General features: G+C 54.7%; 7 protein-coding genes across 7 annotated transcripts; 3 read left to right on the top strand and 4 right to left on the bottom strand.

Moving 5' to 3' along the window:
- Nucleotides 1-220: 220 nt before the first annotated feature.
- B0I36DRAFT_296096 (uncharacterized protein) lies at nucleotides 221-1,562 on the bottom strand. Its single transcript, XM_046151883.1, has one exon. The coding sequence runs from the start codon at nucleotides 1,471-1,473 to the stop codon at nucleotides 418-420; it is 1,056 nt and encodes a 351-aa protein (XP_046006910.1). The 5' UTR covers nucleotides 1,474-1,562; the 3' UTR covers nucleotides 221-417.
- A 568-nt stretch (nucleotides 1,563-2,130) lies between these two features.
- B0I36DRAFT_333061 (uncharacterized protein) lies at nucleotides 2,131-3,900 on the top strand. The gene is made up of 4 exons (XM_046155170.1): nucleotides 2,131-2,443; nucleotides 2,527-2,792; nucleotides 2,872-2,987; nucleotides 3,055-3,900. Exons 1-4 carry the CDS (start codon nucleotides 2,176-2,178, stop codon nucleotides 3,740-3,742), a joined length of 1,338 nt encoding a protein of 445 aa, XP_046006909.1. The 5' UTR covers nucleotides 2,131-2,175; the 3' UTR covers nucleotides 3,743-3,900.
- A 320-nt stretch (nucleotides 3,901-4,220) lies between these two features.
- B0I36DRAFT_333057 (P-loop containing nucleoside triphosphate hydrolase protein) lies at nucleotides 4,221-5,699 on the bottom strand. Its single transcript, XM_046155169.1, has one exon. It carries the CDS (start codon nucleotides 5,684-5,686, stop codon nucleotides 4,358-4,360), a length of 1,329 nt encoding a protein of 442 aa, XP_046006908.1. The 5' UTR covers nucleotides 5,687-5,699; the 3' UTR covers nucleotides 4,221-4,357.
- A 1,513-nt stretch (nucleotides 5,700-7,212) lies between these two features.
- Nucleotides 7,213-7,974, top strand: B0I36DRAFT_367189 (uncharacterized protein; the record flags this gene model as incomplete). The annotated part of the gene is made up of 1 exon (XM_046159417.1): nucleotides 7,213-7,974. The coding sequence occupies one exon, from the start codon at nucleotides 7,213-7,215 to the stop codon at nucleotides 7,972-7,974; it is 762 nt and encodes a 253-aa protein (XP_046006907.1).
- A 649-nt stretch (nucleotides 7,975-8,623) lies between these two features.
- B0I36DRAFT_387577 (uncharacterized protein) lies at nucleotides 8,624-9,148 on the top strand (the record flags this gene model as incomplete). The annotated part of the gene is made up of 1 exon (XM_046161192.1): nucleotides 8,624-9,148. One exon carries the CDS (start codon nucleotides 8,624-8,626, stop codon nucleotides 9,146-9,148), a length of 525 nt encoding a protein of 174 aa, XP_046006906.1.
- A 221-nt stretch (nucleotides 9,149-9,369) lies between these two features.
- Nucleotides 9,370-10,350, bottom strand: B0I36DRAFT_392793 (uncharacterized protein; the record flags this gene model as incomplete). The annotated part of the gene is made up of 1 exon (XM_046161445.1): nucleotides 9,370-10,350. One exon carries the CDS (start codon nucleotides 10,348-10,350, stop codon nucleotides 9,517-9,519), a length of 834 nt encoding a protein of 277 aa, XP_046006905.1. The 3' UTR covers nucleotides 9,370-9,516.
- A 1,521-nt stretch (nucleotides 10,351-11,871) lies between these two features.
- Nucleotides 11,872-13,433, bottom strand: B0I36DRAFT_376906 (phenol hydroxylase; the record flags this gene model as incomplete). Its single annotated transcript, XM_046160510.1, has 5 exons — nucleotides 11,872-11,975; nucleotides 11,998-12,168; nucleotides 12,234-12,960; nucleotides 12,985-13,268; nucleotides 13,295-13,433. 5 exons carry the CDS (start codon nucleotides 13,431-13,433, stop codon nucleotides 11,872-11,874), a joined length of 1,425 nt encoding a protein of 474 aa, XP_046006904.1.
- Nucleotides 13,434-13,934: the final 501 nt, after the last annotated feature.

Genomic DNA, 13,934 nt, shown 5'->3' with positions numbered 1-13,934 from the left:
AAGTCACTGAAAAATCAGCAGGAGGTCGTTAGCTGACTAGTAATTGAGGAATACACCCCTTACCCGACAAAATTCAAACGAAAGAAAATTAATTTCACAACCGTACAGGATGAATTCGAGCTCATGAACGTCACATCTGCTGCACCTTGTAGTTATGCTAAGGCCAAGCGATAGACTGTAGCTTTAAGGCACTTTTCAGTTCCGCCGCTAGCCCTCAGAGTAACATTGCTGATGTAACCTATTTCGAGTAACTCTATATGAAGTGGACCTAGTAAGATGGGACAGACGTTCGGAATGAAAAGTATCAGAAGATGCCCTTATTTCTGTCTTTAAAAATACGCGCATTCGCAGAATCCTGCGCGTGAAGACAAGGAACAATCCAACCGATAGCTGATTGGGCTAACATAGCTTCGGTATCTAAGCCTTGCTCAGCAGGTCCAGGTACTGCTGGGCGACACTCTCCACGATATTCTTGAAAGGCGTGAACTTGAAGCCAAACACCTCCTCTGACTTCTCGCTTGGGTGCTTGATGATAAGCGTAGGCTGCTGACCATTGTCACTTAACTTGCCCTCCGCTACCTCCTTGGGAAACGAGCGTTTCAGGATCTCGGGGGTTTCGTTCCATTGGAACTCGGTGGCGGCGATGAAGCTCTCCCCACCATTAACCTTGCTGCTATTGAGCGCCATCACATGCATCCTAGCAGCGTCCTCGCCGTACACGACGCTACTATTGCCCGGCTGATCCGTCTGGTTGCCAAGGATCAGGCCCAGGAGCACCGCGTTGGTGCTTCCCGTGCGCAGCGTTTCGACGTCCGTGACGAGCTCGTCGCGGCCGAAGATCCAGCCGGGAAAGATGGTCACCAGATCAAAGCTAGGCTGGTGAGACTCGATCCATTCTTCTGCGGCGTTGAGCGCCCCGGCCTTGCCGGCGCTGTAGGCCTGGAACTCGCCAAAGGGGAATGGGCCCTTGGCCACGGGGATGCGGGTATTAGCGTCGAAGTCCCGGGTGTAGTCGGCACCCTGGCCGAGGTAGTATTCAAATGGTACAATGGCGACGATCGAGCTGGTCTTGACGATGCGCTTGACGGTCCCGGCCTTCTGGGCCGCTTCGAGAAGTCCAAGGGTGGCTTGGCGGGGCTGTTGGACAAAGTACTCATCGAGCTTGGCCTCAGGGATGGGCTCGGCGCCAAAGGTGGGGATGGGGCTTGCGATATGGATGATGGAGGTCACGCCCTTGACGACCTCGTCATAGGCTCCTGGCGCCGTCATGTCGGGGACGACAACCCACTCTACGCTACTGCCTTTCGAGGCCAGGGCTTTGAAAGATGGGGCTGACTTAATCTTGGCGATTTTGGACTGGGACCGCACGGCAGCGCGGACGTGGTGACCAGCCTGGAGGAGTTGAATTAGGGTCAGGTACCCCAGGAAGCCAGTGGCCCCTGTGAGGAACACTAGTTCGCTTTCAACCGCCATTGAAGTGAATTGGTGTATTTGGTGACTGAATGTCTGAGGACTGTATGAAGTGTTGGAAGAATTTCGCAAGTAGCACAATACAGTGTTGGAGCTAGTTATGTTGTGATTGTATTGTGGTGCGATATTCAGGGACAAGGAGTGTGGTTGTCAGACGAAGCCTTTATACCCAACTGCTTGTGCACTTGCGACGACAGCTTAACAATCCCCTGATGGCCATGAAAGATGGGAGCTTGAGGTGCTGAATAATGACTGGCGATTAGGAAAGCCATCATGACCTTCGTCGTCCATCGCCAAGATTCTTTTGCTGATACGACGGAGCAAGACAGGCCTGTTTCCCAAGTCGAGAAGTGGTGGTTTGTCAACAATGGTCCACACATGCAAGAGGACAGGACCGCTTTCCGAAAGCACACACTGATTCAAGCTTTTCCGCCTTCTGTGAACGATGCAAGGACAGGGGACCCATATCCGAATGGGGGCAAGCGTGGGAGCGAAACTTTAATATAGCTGCAGCCCCCTCACAGGCTTTAAAATCCACCTTACTCGCGGTAACAGCGGTGCTCCCATTACTCAGCAACTGCTTCCACTGTCGGGTTTATAATCCCCCGCACGGCCCAGCCTGGATGGGGAAATTGGTCGATACAACCTGCATCCCGTTATGTTACAGTCCACCTTCTCCACTTGGCTCACTTCAGTCATATCAAGATGTCGACTGCCAACAAGCACGCGTTGTTCGTCAATTACACGGCGCCCGAAGACGCCCGGGACGGTGTTCTGCGTACCCGGATACGGCGACATGTAATGGAGGACATTGGTCGTGCTAGGCGGCGCAGACCTCCACGGCCGCGCGTTGTGGCACTGGAGCTGCGGCGCGAGACTGAGTATCAGAACCGGGTACCGCGCGGTCTCGAGCCCTCCACTACGTCTACGGGCCTGCATTTGGGTCTAGAGGACTGGGAATTGATCCGTTTCAGTAGGCCAATCCATGCATGGATGGATATAGTGAAATTCGTCGCATGAATGACTAAAGACAGAAACTCTACTCTCCGTGAACAGCTATCACGGAAGCCGAGTACAGGTACCGCCCCTTCCGCGTGGTCTGGAACCACATAGCCATGCGCGACCCAGCAGCTATCAATCTAACGCTGGCGGCCGCGTCCGTATACAAGCGGCAAACGCTAGGCCTGCCTGGCCACCCTGGCGATTTCAACATATACTACACCAGGTCCTTGGCGCACCTCAACGCGAAACTGGGCGGGTCGATGGCTGAGCAGACTAGCGAGGGCGCTATCATCACCGTCTTGGGACTTGCCTGTCATGATGTACGTTCGCGGAAGACTGGCGGCCGGACCGAGGTAGACGCTGGATATGAGTCTGAACCGAAAGACTAATTAATTGTAGGTCGGTGTCCGCAATTGGGAACGCTGGGCTTACCATGCCAACGGACTAGCAACCATCGTGCGTATGCGAGGCGGCATGGACGGTCTCGAGGACGGCGCAGTAGCTTATGCAACGTGGTACGCCACAGTACATTCCCACGATAGCCCACGAGAACTAACCCACCTAACGTGTGTCTCGTCCCAGGGTCGATGTAGCCGCCAACGAAGTGATGGGCCGACGACCCCAGATCCCCGTCCCCGCCCAATATCTCCGCCCCATCAACGACCACATCCCCACCCCCAGACTTCAAGCTCTCCTCTCCGGCCTCGATCCTGCCACATCCCTGGCGATGCGCCGGCTCTCCTTCCTCGCCAGCACCGTGAACGACCGCTTAGCACAAAGCGACAACTCCGAGTTTTGGGTCAACGACTGCGAGGCGTCACGGCTGCTGGTGCCCTCGATCCACGCGCTGCAGGCGATTCCCGAACAGTCTGAGTGGCCGGGGCCACTGATCAGATGGGCCGGCCAGATATTGGTCTTGGGACTTAAGCGCCGGCTTGACTTCAATACGGGCGATGGGGACCTTTTGCGGGACCGGTTAGTCGATGCGTTGTCGTTATCCTCGCAGCAAATATGGCAGGAACAAGCCATTCACGCGTCCTGGGATTTGGAGCTCTGGGCGCTACTAACTACAGTGTCGTATCTGGATAACCTATCGGTGGACGATGCTACGATATTGACGCTGCGTATTTGCCAGGTAATGCGGGAGGGTGGATTAACGGCCGGCCTGAGAGAAGCCTTGGATATTTGCCGGGATATCGCGTGGGTTGATGAGGTTGTGGTGCCGGGACGGGTTGAACAACTGGGCGATCTAATTCTTTCTTACGAGTAGCGCTATGTAGCACTAGGATTTTCATAGCGCTACTATGATTTCGAATACCCTGTGTTTAAATATAGTGAGAACTACATGGTGTATTGGCCCTTAGAAGAAAACGAGGTAGTCTACACGAAGAAAACTTAGTATTTTAATATTAATACGTCTTTGCATGCTACTATACTATTGTTGTCGATTAGGCTCTTCCACTTGGCGGTAATATCCATATCCCAGGCGTGGTCGAAGTTGTAGTCCTCAAACCTGAACCCTTGCATCTTGGCTATGGAGCCGGCAGTCCGCCTGCTTATAAGGTAATAGGTTTTAGGCGTCTGGTGATATATCTCGGATCCAGTCGGGTTTCCATTTCCCAGAGGCGTACCCGCTGTTGCGACGCGAACAGGAACGTGGACTGGAGCTGCAACCATATTATTGGTCAGCCGCATATGTACACTTTAGGAGTAATTCTTATACTACGCGAATACGTGGTTATGAAGTTATCGGGGCTGGCCTACTCTAGAGCGAAGTCCAAAATTGAGACGGGCCGGTGTTCCTATAGTCTACTCTATATCCTCTGAATCTCTGTGCGGTCTTAAGCTTATTCTCGACAACTTGTCGTGCCATAGCAGTATTTAATTATACATCAGCAGCTCCGACCAAACTCGCGTACTTGAGTGAGTTGAGAGTGGCTACATACTGATCTAATGCCGGAGAAATTGTAGTAATGATTGTGGACGCGCCCCTATTCCTGGCCGTGAAATGCTCTCGGAGCACCATAGTCAGTGTCGATGCGCGGAACGGTATCCTTTTCCGGCCCTGCGACCAGGCTCTCATCACCTCTTTCAAAGCCAATAGGTCGCTATTGATTTGTCGGCTTTCTTGAAGCTCTTGAGAGGTCCTACTTTTGCTGAGAGGCCGAGTTCCATTTTCCTCATAGTACTCTGCGCCAGCGAGATCCACAAAGACAAGTTTCGCTCCGAGGGCCGGGGATTCGCTAGATTCAAGAACAGATCCGATTTTTCGTTCCGCATCTGCGACTCGAGCCTCAAATTGTGCCTTTTCAGCCTCAATGGCGTCGATACGTGCCTGGTCTTTCTGATAGTTGGGGTTGGGCACCCAACGCCCATCTGGGGTCCGTATCGCGCCCCTGCTCTCTTCTTCGATACTGATATCGGTAGCACGCTTACCCACCGGTACGAGCTCAGATTGCCGGTCGAGCAACTCGAAGCGGGCATCGATCAATGCTTGGCTCACAACCTCTAGTTGCAGTATTGCATGAGTCCTGGAACTCTGATCGTGGATGCTCGATGACCCCGTTGCCCGCTGCTCCACGGCTTGGATAAGTTTTTCTCGGAACACACCAAAGTCCCAACAAACCCGTTGAACAATGGGGCGAACCCGGACTTTGCCACCGTCCAGAATTTCGGTCTCCCCGCGAACATGGACTTGTCCATCAGGCCCTTCCCTAATGTGGCATTGAGTGTGGTTGTTGAGAAGATCGAAAGCAGCCTTCCTACGCAGCTCAAACAAGCTGAAGCCGATGCCCAGTGTCTGCCCCATGAATTCCCGATCCAGGGACTGCAGTCCGTCAAAAATCTGCCTGGCCGCACCTAAGCACATTCCGAGCTGTCTCGGGTCTTCAAACTCGTAGCCAAGGATTGTATGCGTCTTCCCGCTGCCAGAATGCCCATATGCAAAGAATGTGCAATTCTCGCCACGTAAGACCCTGGGAATATGAGGCGCCACAACAGCCGTATATACGGCATAGTTATCGTCCTCCGGTTCGAAGATGTTGTTGAACGCAGCCGGACTTGTCCAAGGAGACCCTTTAGTCAAGGGTTGCTGGTTGACTGAGACGGAGAGTAGTGACCCGGTATGCTGGTGCGCTTCGCGGCCGATCTCTCCGCGCCCAGCTTCGGATCCGGAGAGCGGTCTCCACCGCGCAAAGACGTTGACTCGCGCCATTGTCGTAGGTAGTTATGCGGAGTGAAGTAGCTCAGGCGGCCATCTATGCTTTTTGGCACCATGTTATTATATAGCGCAAGATCCATACTGCTGCCTAGAGTCGGACCCCACAGTCCCGTGGGGGTCGTAGTCCCGTCTCCTGAGATAGTGTCCGAGAGGCGCATCTTGGCATGTGCCTCGGTAAGACAAATTATGGATTCGATTTTCGGCTAGTGGGCTTAGGTACGTCAAGTTGGATCCCCCTTTTCCACGACCTGTTGAGAAAACGACTTAAACTCCGACTTCCAATATAGGGTCCAGATGCCGGATTGACTGTAGGTAAACGTCGTCGTAGAGAAGGCTAATTCGCTCACGGGTCGAGGTTTCCCCGTGAAGGTGGTTATGAGAGAGATGCCTTATAAGCTCGTGGAAGTTAGTCGTGAAGACGACGCTCTTGCGGCAGCTGAAGCTATCATAGGTCTGAGGATTATAATGGGCTTTGAAAGCCCAAGGCGGCGGCAGAGCTGCATCTGTAGGTTTGCGAAAGCGTTAAGAGTAGTTATCGCGTATATGCTCCACGAGGCCTAACCTGTCGGCTAGTGGAACGCTGTGCTTGTTCTAGAGGTATGTAGCTACTTGGGCTCTATCTAGTAAGATAGCGTGTCGATACTCGATCCTGTAGTAGATAAGGACGTAATATCCTAGATGGGTAGAGAGTTGTGGGAACGTAAGGACCTGGTCGGGGCTACTATTACCCCCGGCATCGTAGCTAGTCTAATTTGCGATCGGTTCTATATCGTCGTACTATAGGTCGTTATCGAACTACCGGCTATCTGGACTATCGGTGGATCGTATCTAGGGAAAAATTGGGGTAAATCTGGGGTTTAGAGTGGACCCATATCCGCCTAGAAAAGGGGCTGGAATGAGACGGATCTATCACGTGTATAGGCCTTCCGTCGGATATAACATATCCTACTTGAGAAGGAGAAAGATCTCGCGGTATGTACGGTCGATACTGTATATGTGGGGCATGTGGACCACTTGAAATTGACTTAACGACGGGGTGGAATGAGACGGTAGGGTGCATTGTTTTTACAGTACCCTCCGACGGCACTAAGTTTCCACGGAATAACCACACTTCCCCTGTCCTTCACGCTCTGTACTGCACGCGGAAGACGAAGCGGATCTCGCGGCATGCGGAGAGGTCATAACCTGAAGGCACCTCGATGGTCCACGAGCCGAGCGGCGATTTCATCGGGATCGGATCGTGCTTCCCGTCGAGGAAGTCGAGCTCGAAGTCTTCGCCCTTGACAAGCTCCGTCAGCGGCACAAACTCGTCATCTTTTGCGCCCTCGGCGGCGATCTCTTTGTGCGAGAAGGGCATCCTCAGCCCCGGAGGAACCTCGAACGTGTGCATCTTTTTGTCGCGGCCACGAAAGGTGAAGGCGCCGTTGTCGCTGATGTGCAGTCTGACGGCTGCGCCGGGCTCCGTCTTGGACTTGGCACCGGGCAGGTATACGCCGATTTGGAGCAAGTTGACCAAGGAGATGCAACAACATGTTCAAGCCGGCACGATCGGCGGGCGGGATTTCAACGCCATCTTGCAAGAGACGATCCAACTACCCAATAAGTACGCGCCCGCGGAGGGTCAGCCAGACGACCGAAAGGGCGGTGCATGGTACGCGGGTTTCGTTAACGGCGACAGCCGCTTCTACCAGTACAGCAGAGACCTGCCGTCGGACCCCAGCTTCGACCCCAAGAAGGCCCTTCAAAAGCCTTCTCTTGGGTTCCACTATCTCAACAACCTCCCCGGCTTCAACGGCATGCTGCTCGAGAACGTCCACGGTGAGATCATCGCGGGTCTCAAGGCCGCTAAGGACACCAAAGAGCTACAGGAACTATACCAGACCGACAAGGTCAAGAAAGCCCTCGCCGACGGCGCCAACTTTCTGCATCGGCAGTGCAAAAACGGCTCTCCGCTTCCTCCGGGGACAGTGGCCGCCATCATGTCCGACATGGTGATTGTCCGAGGGCACATCGTGGACGGCGGCGCCCAAACGCTGATCTTGCAAACCGTGTCCGAGAAGCAGCCACTCGACCTAGGCCTCGCCTTCCACAGCCTCCATCAGGCTGGCGATGGGATCGCGCACTCGGTTTCGGGTATCGGCTCGTCGCCCGCGCCGCGCGGCTTCAGCACCGCGAACAATATCACCGGCGTGGCCATGTGGTCGGTGACCGCCATCCCCGGCGTCGTCAGCTTCATCGCCGACGAGCTCGGCTTCGAGAGCGTCGACGAGTTTCTCGAATAGCTCGGCCCCGAGAGGCTTGAGAAGATGCTGTTCGCGTACGACGTGCTGTACTGCCTCGGACAGAAGGCGGGTAAGTTCAACCACGCCCTGCTAGCCTACCTGCAGCTGCGCGGCGAGGCCGAGAGAAACCCCGCGAAGGAGAACCTCGACGTGGCCCGGACCGAGGCGCAGAACCCGGCCAAAGACACGCCCACTATCATCCGAAGGTCTCCGAGGTCGAGATTGCCAGGAAGCTTGCCAAGCAGATCACGGGCGGCCGCCCGCTGGATCTTGCCGAGGTGTACGCGAAGTTCAAGCCCGATAGTGACACAGTCGTCGACAAGGGGTCGCCGTGGCAGGGCGGCGGCAGAGACCTCGCCACCAACGACCAAGAACTAAAGCTGGGCGTGGTCGACGTCGTCGGCGGCCCGAACGTCGTGCGGCGCGGCGTGGAGCCCATGCTCTCGGACCTAGACCCCAAGTGGCGCGAGTAGCTAACCAGACGTATCGAGGCCAAGATGGCAACGCACCTGAGATCGGGGTTGTGGGTCACAACCAAGAATGAGTACCAGAGCGCGGTCAATGAAGTCATCCGCCGGCTTCCTAGCGAGCAGCGAGCAACCCCAAGGCCGTCGAGGTAGCGGTCCGCAGCGCCGTGGGCCTACAGACTATGGTCGAGGAGAGCCTCAACGCGATAATCACAGATATCCAGGACGACGTGGCCGATGGCCTCAACAATGACGTCAAGCTTGGCACAACGGTTACAATGGAAGAGATCATCGCTCTGGTCCGCGACTTCTACGCGGTCCATGTCACCAGCTCGTTCCAGTCGCCAGAGGGACCCCCTGCGCTCTGGCGCGAGGAAATCGCTTTCCAATACCTCATTAGCACGGAAGCGGAGAAGGAACAAGAGGATCTGCAGAGAGACCTTGCACAGGCGCAGAAGAATGCAGCTCAGGAACTGGCTGATTTTGAGGCACAGTATAGCAAGGACCGAATTGAGCAAAGCGAGCGCCTGAAGATGCAGAGAAAAGAACTCCAGGAGGAGAAGAAGGAGACCTTCGATAAAAGGTCAGCGGTAGTCGAAGAATCCGTTAAGGACCTTGAGAGCAGAAAGTTAGATAAGGAAGCATATTTAAGGGAGATTGATAGAAAGGCGGAAGCAGCGCTTAAAAGGTGGAAGAGTAACTTTTAGTACTATATAGTTAGTCGAACTGCGCTATTTATAAGAATAGTGTACTATAAGATAAGCTAGGTAGTAGTTAGATATCTAGACTGGTTACCCCGGATACTCAGGCCGACTTATACGACGACCTCCGGATAAGAAGCGTCGCTATAGACGCGCCCGCGCTACTCTAACGAAGCGTATACGTACAAACGATAAGTTCATTGCCAGCATTTCCTGATGCTTGTTTTCCTTCACTAAGGGTTTGCAACGACATCGAAGCCACTCAGGGTCTCTCTCGTTGGGCACCTTTCCATGGCCTGACTCAAGAATGGTATACGCCAGTGGGATAAACCCCCATCCGCCTCATGGCGCTCGACCGCTACGACACTACAACGTCACTTCCTCACCTGCTGCACGCCAACATGACCCACGGTAGTCGTCTCGAACGAGCTGCCATCATAGCCATACCCACCAGTGACCATCGCTGATTCGCGTTCTCCGGCCCGTCTCTTCTTCTTTCGCAGCTGAACGCACAGGGTGATGCCGGCGATGAGGAGACTCGGGATCCCGACGCCGAGACTGGCCGCGAGGGCGACAATGTCAGACTGGCTGAGCCCACTACCCTTGTCCCCATTCCCATTATTTCCAGTCTCCCCGGTTGACGGATTCGACGTCGCCGACGCAGCAGTGTTAGTCGGCCTAGTCCCCGTCACCGCCGCCGTGGTAGCACTTCCACCATTTGCACCACCAGCACCAGCACCAGTCGCAGTGGCCGTCGGCGTCCAACTAACCACCTCTTGCTCGACATTGGCCGTGCTGCAGTACGCGTCGTATATGCCCAGCATAGCATTCAGCTCGCTCGTCCACCCCGTCCCGACGACCCTCCCGCATCCGGCGCTAATGCACGAGGACAAGTAGCTCGTCGCCGAGGTGGCATAGGCGGCATTGCAGAAACACCCGTTGGTCGAGGCGCATCCGCAGCCCAGGCCCGACCCCAGGCCGTAGTAGCCCGCGTTGTAGCCGCAGTGCCAGATTCCTCCGTACTCGAGGCAGTACCTGGCGCACTCGCGTGCTGTCGAGTATGCCATGTTGGATACGGCCACCGTCACGGGAGCGAGGGGCCCGTTGGTGATGGACGCGGCGGAAGCGAGGTGGGCGTACAGGACGGCCGCGAGAAGGAGACCAAGGGACGACGACGTCGGAGCTCCATGTTGTGGCTGTCGTGACATTGTTGTTGTGGATTATTGAGTGATCGAGCTGCTGGGATGTCCGTGGTAAGTGATGACGGCGTTGATGCTGTTGTGACAAGGCCCTTGCTGTCCTTGTCTCTGTCGCTCTCGCACAAGTGGTGTCGTGATGTCTGGCCAGTATTGGCACAACGAAGAGAGATCTTTCGGACAAGTCCAGCCGCGGATCAGAAAGGAAGACATCGCAGTTGCTTACGTCGAGCAGTGGCATGCCCCCTTTAAAGTGTCTCTCGTTGTTGTCACCAGCCTTATCTCACCGCAAAATATGCTCGATCGGACTTGTGGCCATTTCGCGCAGAGGGCTGAGTCTTGGCAACTGCCTTCCGTGGCCCAATCAGCAACACCAGACAGCCGAAGATTTTGCAACTAGTCCTCTTCTGGGCATTTCCAGATCTAGGCAGGACCAGACAGCAAGATCCAGCCGCACGGAGGTGAATCACGCTTATCTTGGGTGGGGTCGACCTGCATTTGCCCGCTTGTTCAAGAGTCCAGTGCGACCTCGACCCGAGGTGCAGCAGCCCTGGTCCGTGTAAGGCTGAGGGGGGTGGACATCAGGGCACTAGCTTGTTTTCATGCAGTTCTGGACAGCAATCTACTACTGGCTTCCGCTGACCTGTGGTGCTCAATCAGTGGCCACTGAGGCTTGCCGGATAGCCAGCTAATGCGCCGGGCTGCAGCAAGTAGGTTTCTTGAACATGCCGCCAAGAACAATTATTGTTCGACCGTACGCTCCGAGCGCTCTGCTTATCGCGAGAGTCTGGGCGCGAGAGTCTGGGCGCGAGAGACTGGGTTAGACCTTCCGAACTGTATCATGTCCGGTTCCTTGCTCATCGGATTGTACAGATAATAATGAATATATCTATCATAACGTAATCCACAAGTTTCTGAAATACCTAAGTAAGTGAGACACTTCTTATCCCTGCTTATATAAGGATTTTTAAAGCTTAATAACTTCCATATGTAGAAAACTTAGTACCCTCCCAGAATATCAAGGCTTTTTGTAAGGAGGTATCACGATCCTGCCTCCGGGGCTAACCGTCTAGCAGGGCGCTGGGGTTACTGTTCTATACGACTCTTGAGGCATGGCTTGTAGTAGGGCGGTGACGGCCCCGGGGTAAAATAGCCACAATACTTGATACACACTCCACTGATACGAGCATCATAATCACCAAACAGCTTTCCAAGTCCTGCGGGCCTCCTAGTATCTTCTTGCGATGATCATGGTGAGGCGGCGAATTTCTTGGGGGTGGCATCATATCGCAAGGCCATGTACGGGAGACACTAGCAGCGAATCCTTCCTTCGCCTTGGGAACTTGTGCTGCAAGCCACAGCATTGGTACCGCGATGCGGGGGGAAGTCAGACATGGGCTCTGTCTAGTCACAGATTACAATTAGGGTTGGAATCTACACTGAATTGGCATCGCTCCAATATTGCTCTCTGCTCAACTGACTGTTCGGACACACGTGAACTTTCTGAGAATAGAGACTCTACTTGGCCATATTCTATGGCCCTGCTTGCAGGAAACTCTCGTAGTACTGGTCCAAACACTGCACTGCCGCGATGCCCGCGCCGACCTGAGAAGATGGCTGCCATCTCTTGACCGACCCTAGATATCCATCGGGACGCACATTTGAGAACCACAATATCCTTGCTCTCCCTGGCGCTTCCGAACCATTTTTCGGAGCAGCTGAGTCCTCGAGTATCGAGACTGCACGCATCGTCGAGGTATACAGTCCACTTGCTGTGGGCGAAAGTGCTCGGCAGGCTTGCAAGCTCGAAGTCATTCTTGTCGGTTGATGCTGGAGGAGAAGTGCTCAGGTATGGTCACGGATGCAATGATGCAACGGAGAGGATGGGGACTTACTTATAAGTGCAAATGTGAATAGCTCGCTTACGGCTGTGTATCGCTCAGGTAAGATGTGTTGGTCCTTTGGGCGACTTGGTCTCGGTTTGCTAGCATAAGACGTGGCGGCAGTCGTTGAAACTCTGGACCAGAAGGAGGCAGGGTCCCTGACACTTTGGTCAAGGTCTCTGAGGAAACCAGCCTCCGTACTGCCAGTCAGGTCTGGCACCAGCAGGTAGATGCGGAATTGACCGAGCACGGGGATTTCGAGCTGCAAGTCTACCGGGTTGGCGTCTATGTAACGGGTGGCCTTTGCCGGAGGCAGTGTGCAACCGGGCTTGGCCAAAGCCAACAAAGTGCCCGTGCCTTGCTCCGTTGCGACGCCGGTCTGATTGATGCTATTGGCGCCATACTCGACTCCTACGCCTGCAATGAAGCGGACATTGGTGCGGAAGCTGGCCGCGAGTGTCTCGGCGTCCCCGGCGGCGATGCTGGTGGCGTGCTCGTAGTCAAAGTCGATGAGGTCGAACGCAATCTTCTTGCGCTCCAGCTCGTACGTGGACAGCAGGACGCCTGGACGCGCCAGCCCGCGGACGGCGAGGTTAAGCTTCCACGCCAGGTTCCACGAGTCGTGGACGCTCGTGTTCATGCCCTGGGCGGCCTTTGGGCAGTGGGTGTGGCTAGCGTCGCCTCCGATGAATGCGCGCTCTGCCGGGTCCGAGAAGCGGGCGGTCACGCGTTGCGCGACCTGTTAGTTGCCGAACCAGTCGACAGATGTCCACTCGAGGCGGTAGGGCGCGAGAATGAGGCGGGCCTGCTGCATAATCTGGTCCAGGAGGAGCCCGCACGAGGTGTCGGACTCCTTCATCTCAATGTAGAACCGTGTCATGTTTCGCTCGCGGGGGATTATGAGGACCGTGCCGTGCTCGTGCGAGTGCACAACCGTCTTGCTCCAGATGCCTGGAAAGTCCGTATCAAGCTCGCCATCGAGGACTCCCCACACGGACCGGCGTGGTGTTCCCTGCGTATAGGTGTCCGGTAGCCTTTGCGACCTGACTAATGTTCTGCGTTGTCACAATGACCCTGTGGAGCAACTTCAGAAGCTCGCCAAGCAGCAGTCTGATATGCTGCTACAGAAGCTGGGCGACCAGAGAAGAGACAGCACTGATCTCCTGCCTCGCTTGCTACCTTTTGGGTCAGAAGACCTGACATCACCGACATATGTGTCTGCCGTATCACAGCTTGCCGAAGGCGGTTCAGCTGAGCTATAGCACTTTTACTCTGGCCATCTACATGCTCGACACGACCAACAAGAAGAGTACTTGCAATCCCTTAGCGCAAGAGGGCGCATTCAGCTGTGCACGGTATGCCGCATTACAGCTTGCGAAGGTGGTTCAGCTGAGCTGTGGTGCTTTTGCGCTGGCACACACGGAGTGTTCAGACAGGTCTAGATGCGCGGCTTTCGACTTCAGCTGTTTCAATTATAAGTAGGGCTCTGATGCTAATGATATCAGAACACTTTCTCCTCAGCAGACTGCGGATTTCACGGCTTCTAACGCTTATATGTGAGTGAAAACATTCCACAATACAAATACCAGAAGCTCCGCATCTCATTTATGATTTAGACACCATCTATAAACACCCAGCGGCACACGAAATGAGGTTTACGTCGGCATTGCTTGTCATCCTTCCCCTGCTTAGTCCCATCGTCACTGCTGGCAC

This window comes from Microdochium trichocladiopsis, assembly GCF_020744255.1.
Source record: "Microdochium trichocladiopsis strain MPI-CAGE-CH-0230 chromosome Unknown B0I36scaffold_10, whole genome shotgun sequence".
Classification (NCBI taxonomy): domain Eukaryota; kingdom Fungi; phylum Ascomycota; class Sordariomycetes; order Xylariales; family Microdochiaceae; genus Microdochium; species Microdochium trichocladiopsis.
This window is presented reverse-complemented; position numbering and strand designations above follow the sequence as displayed.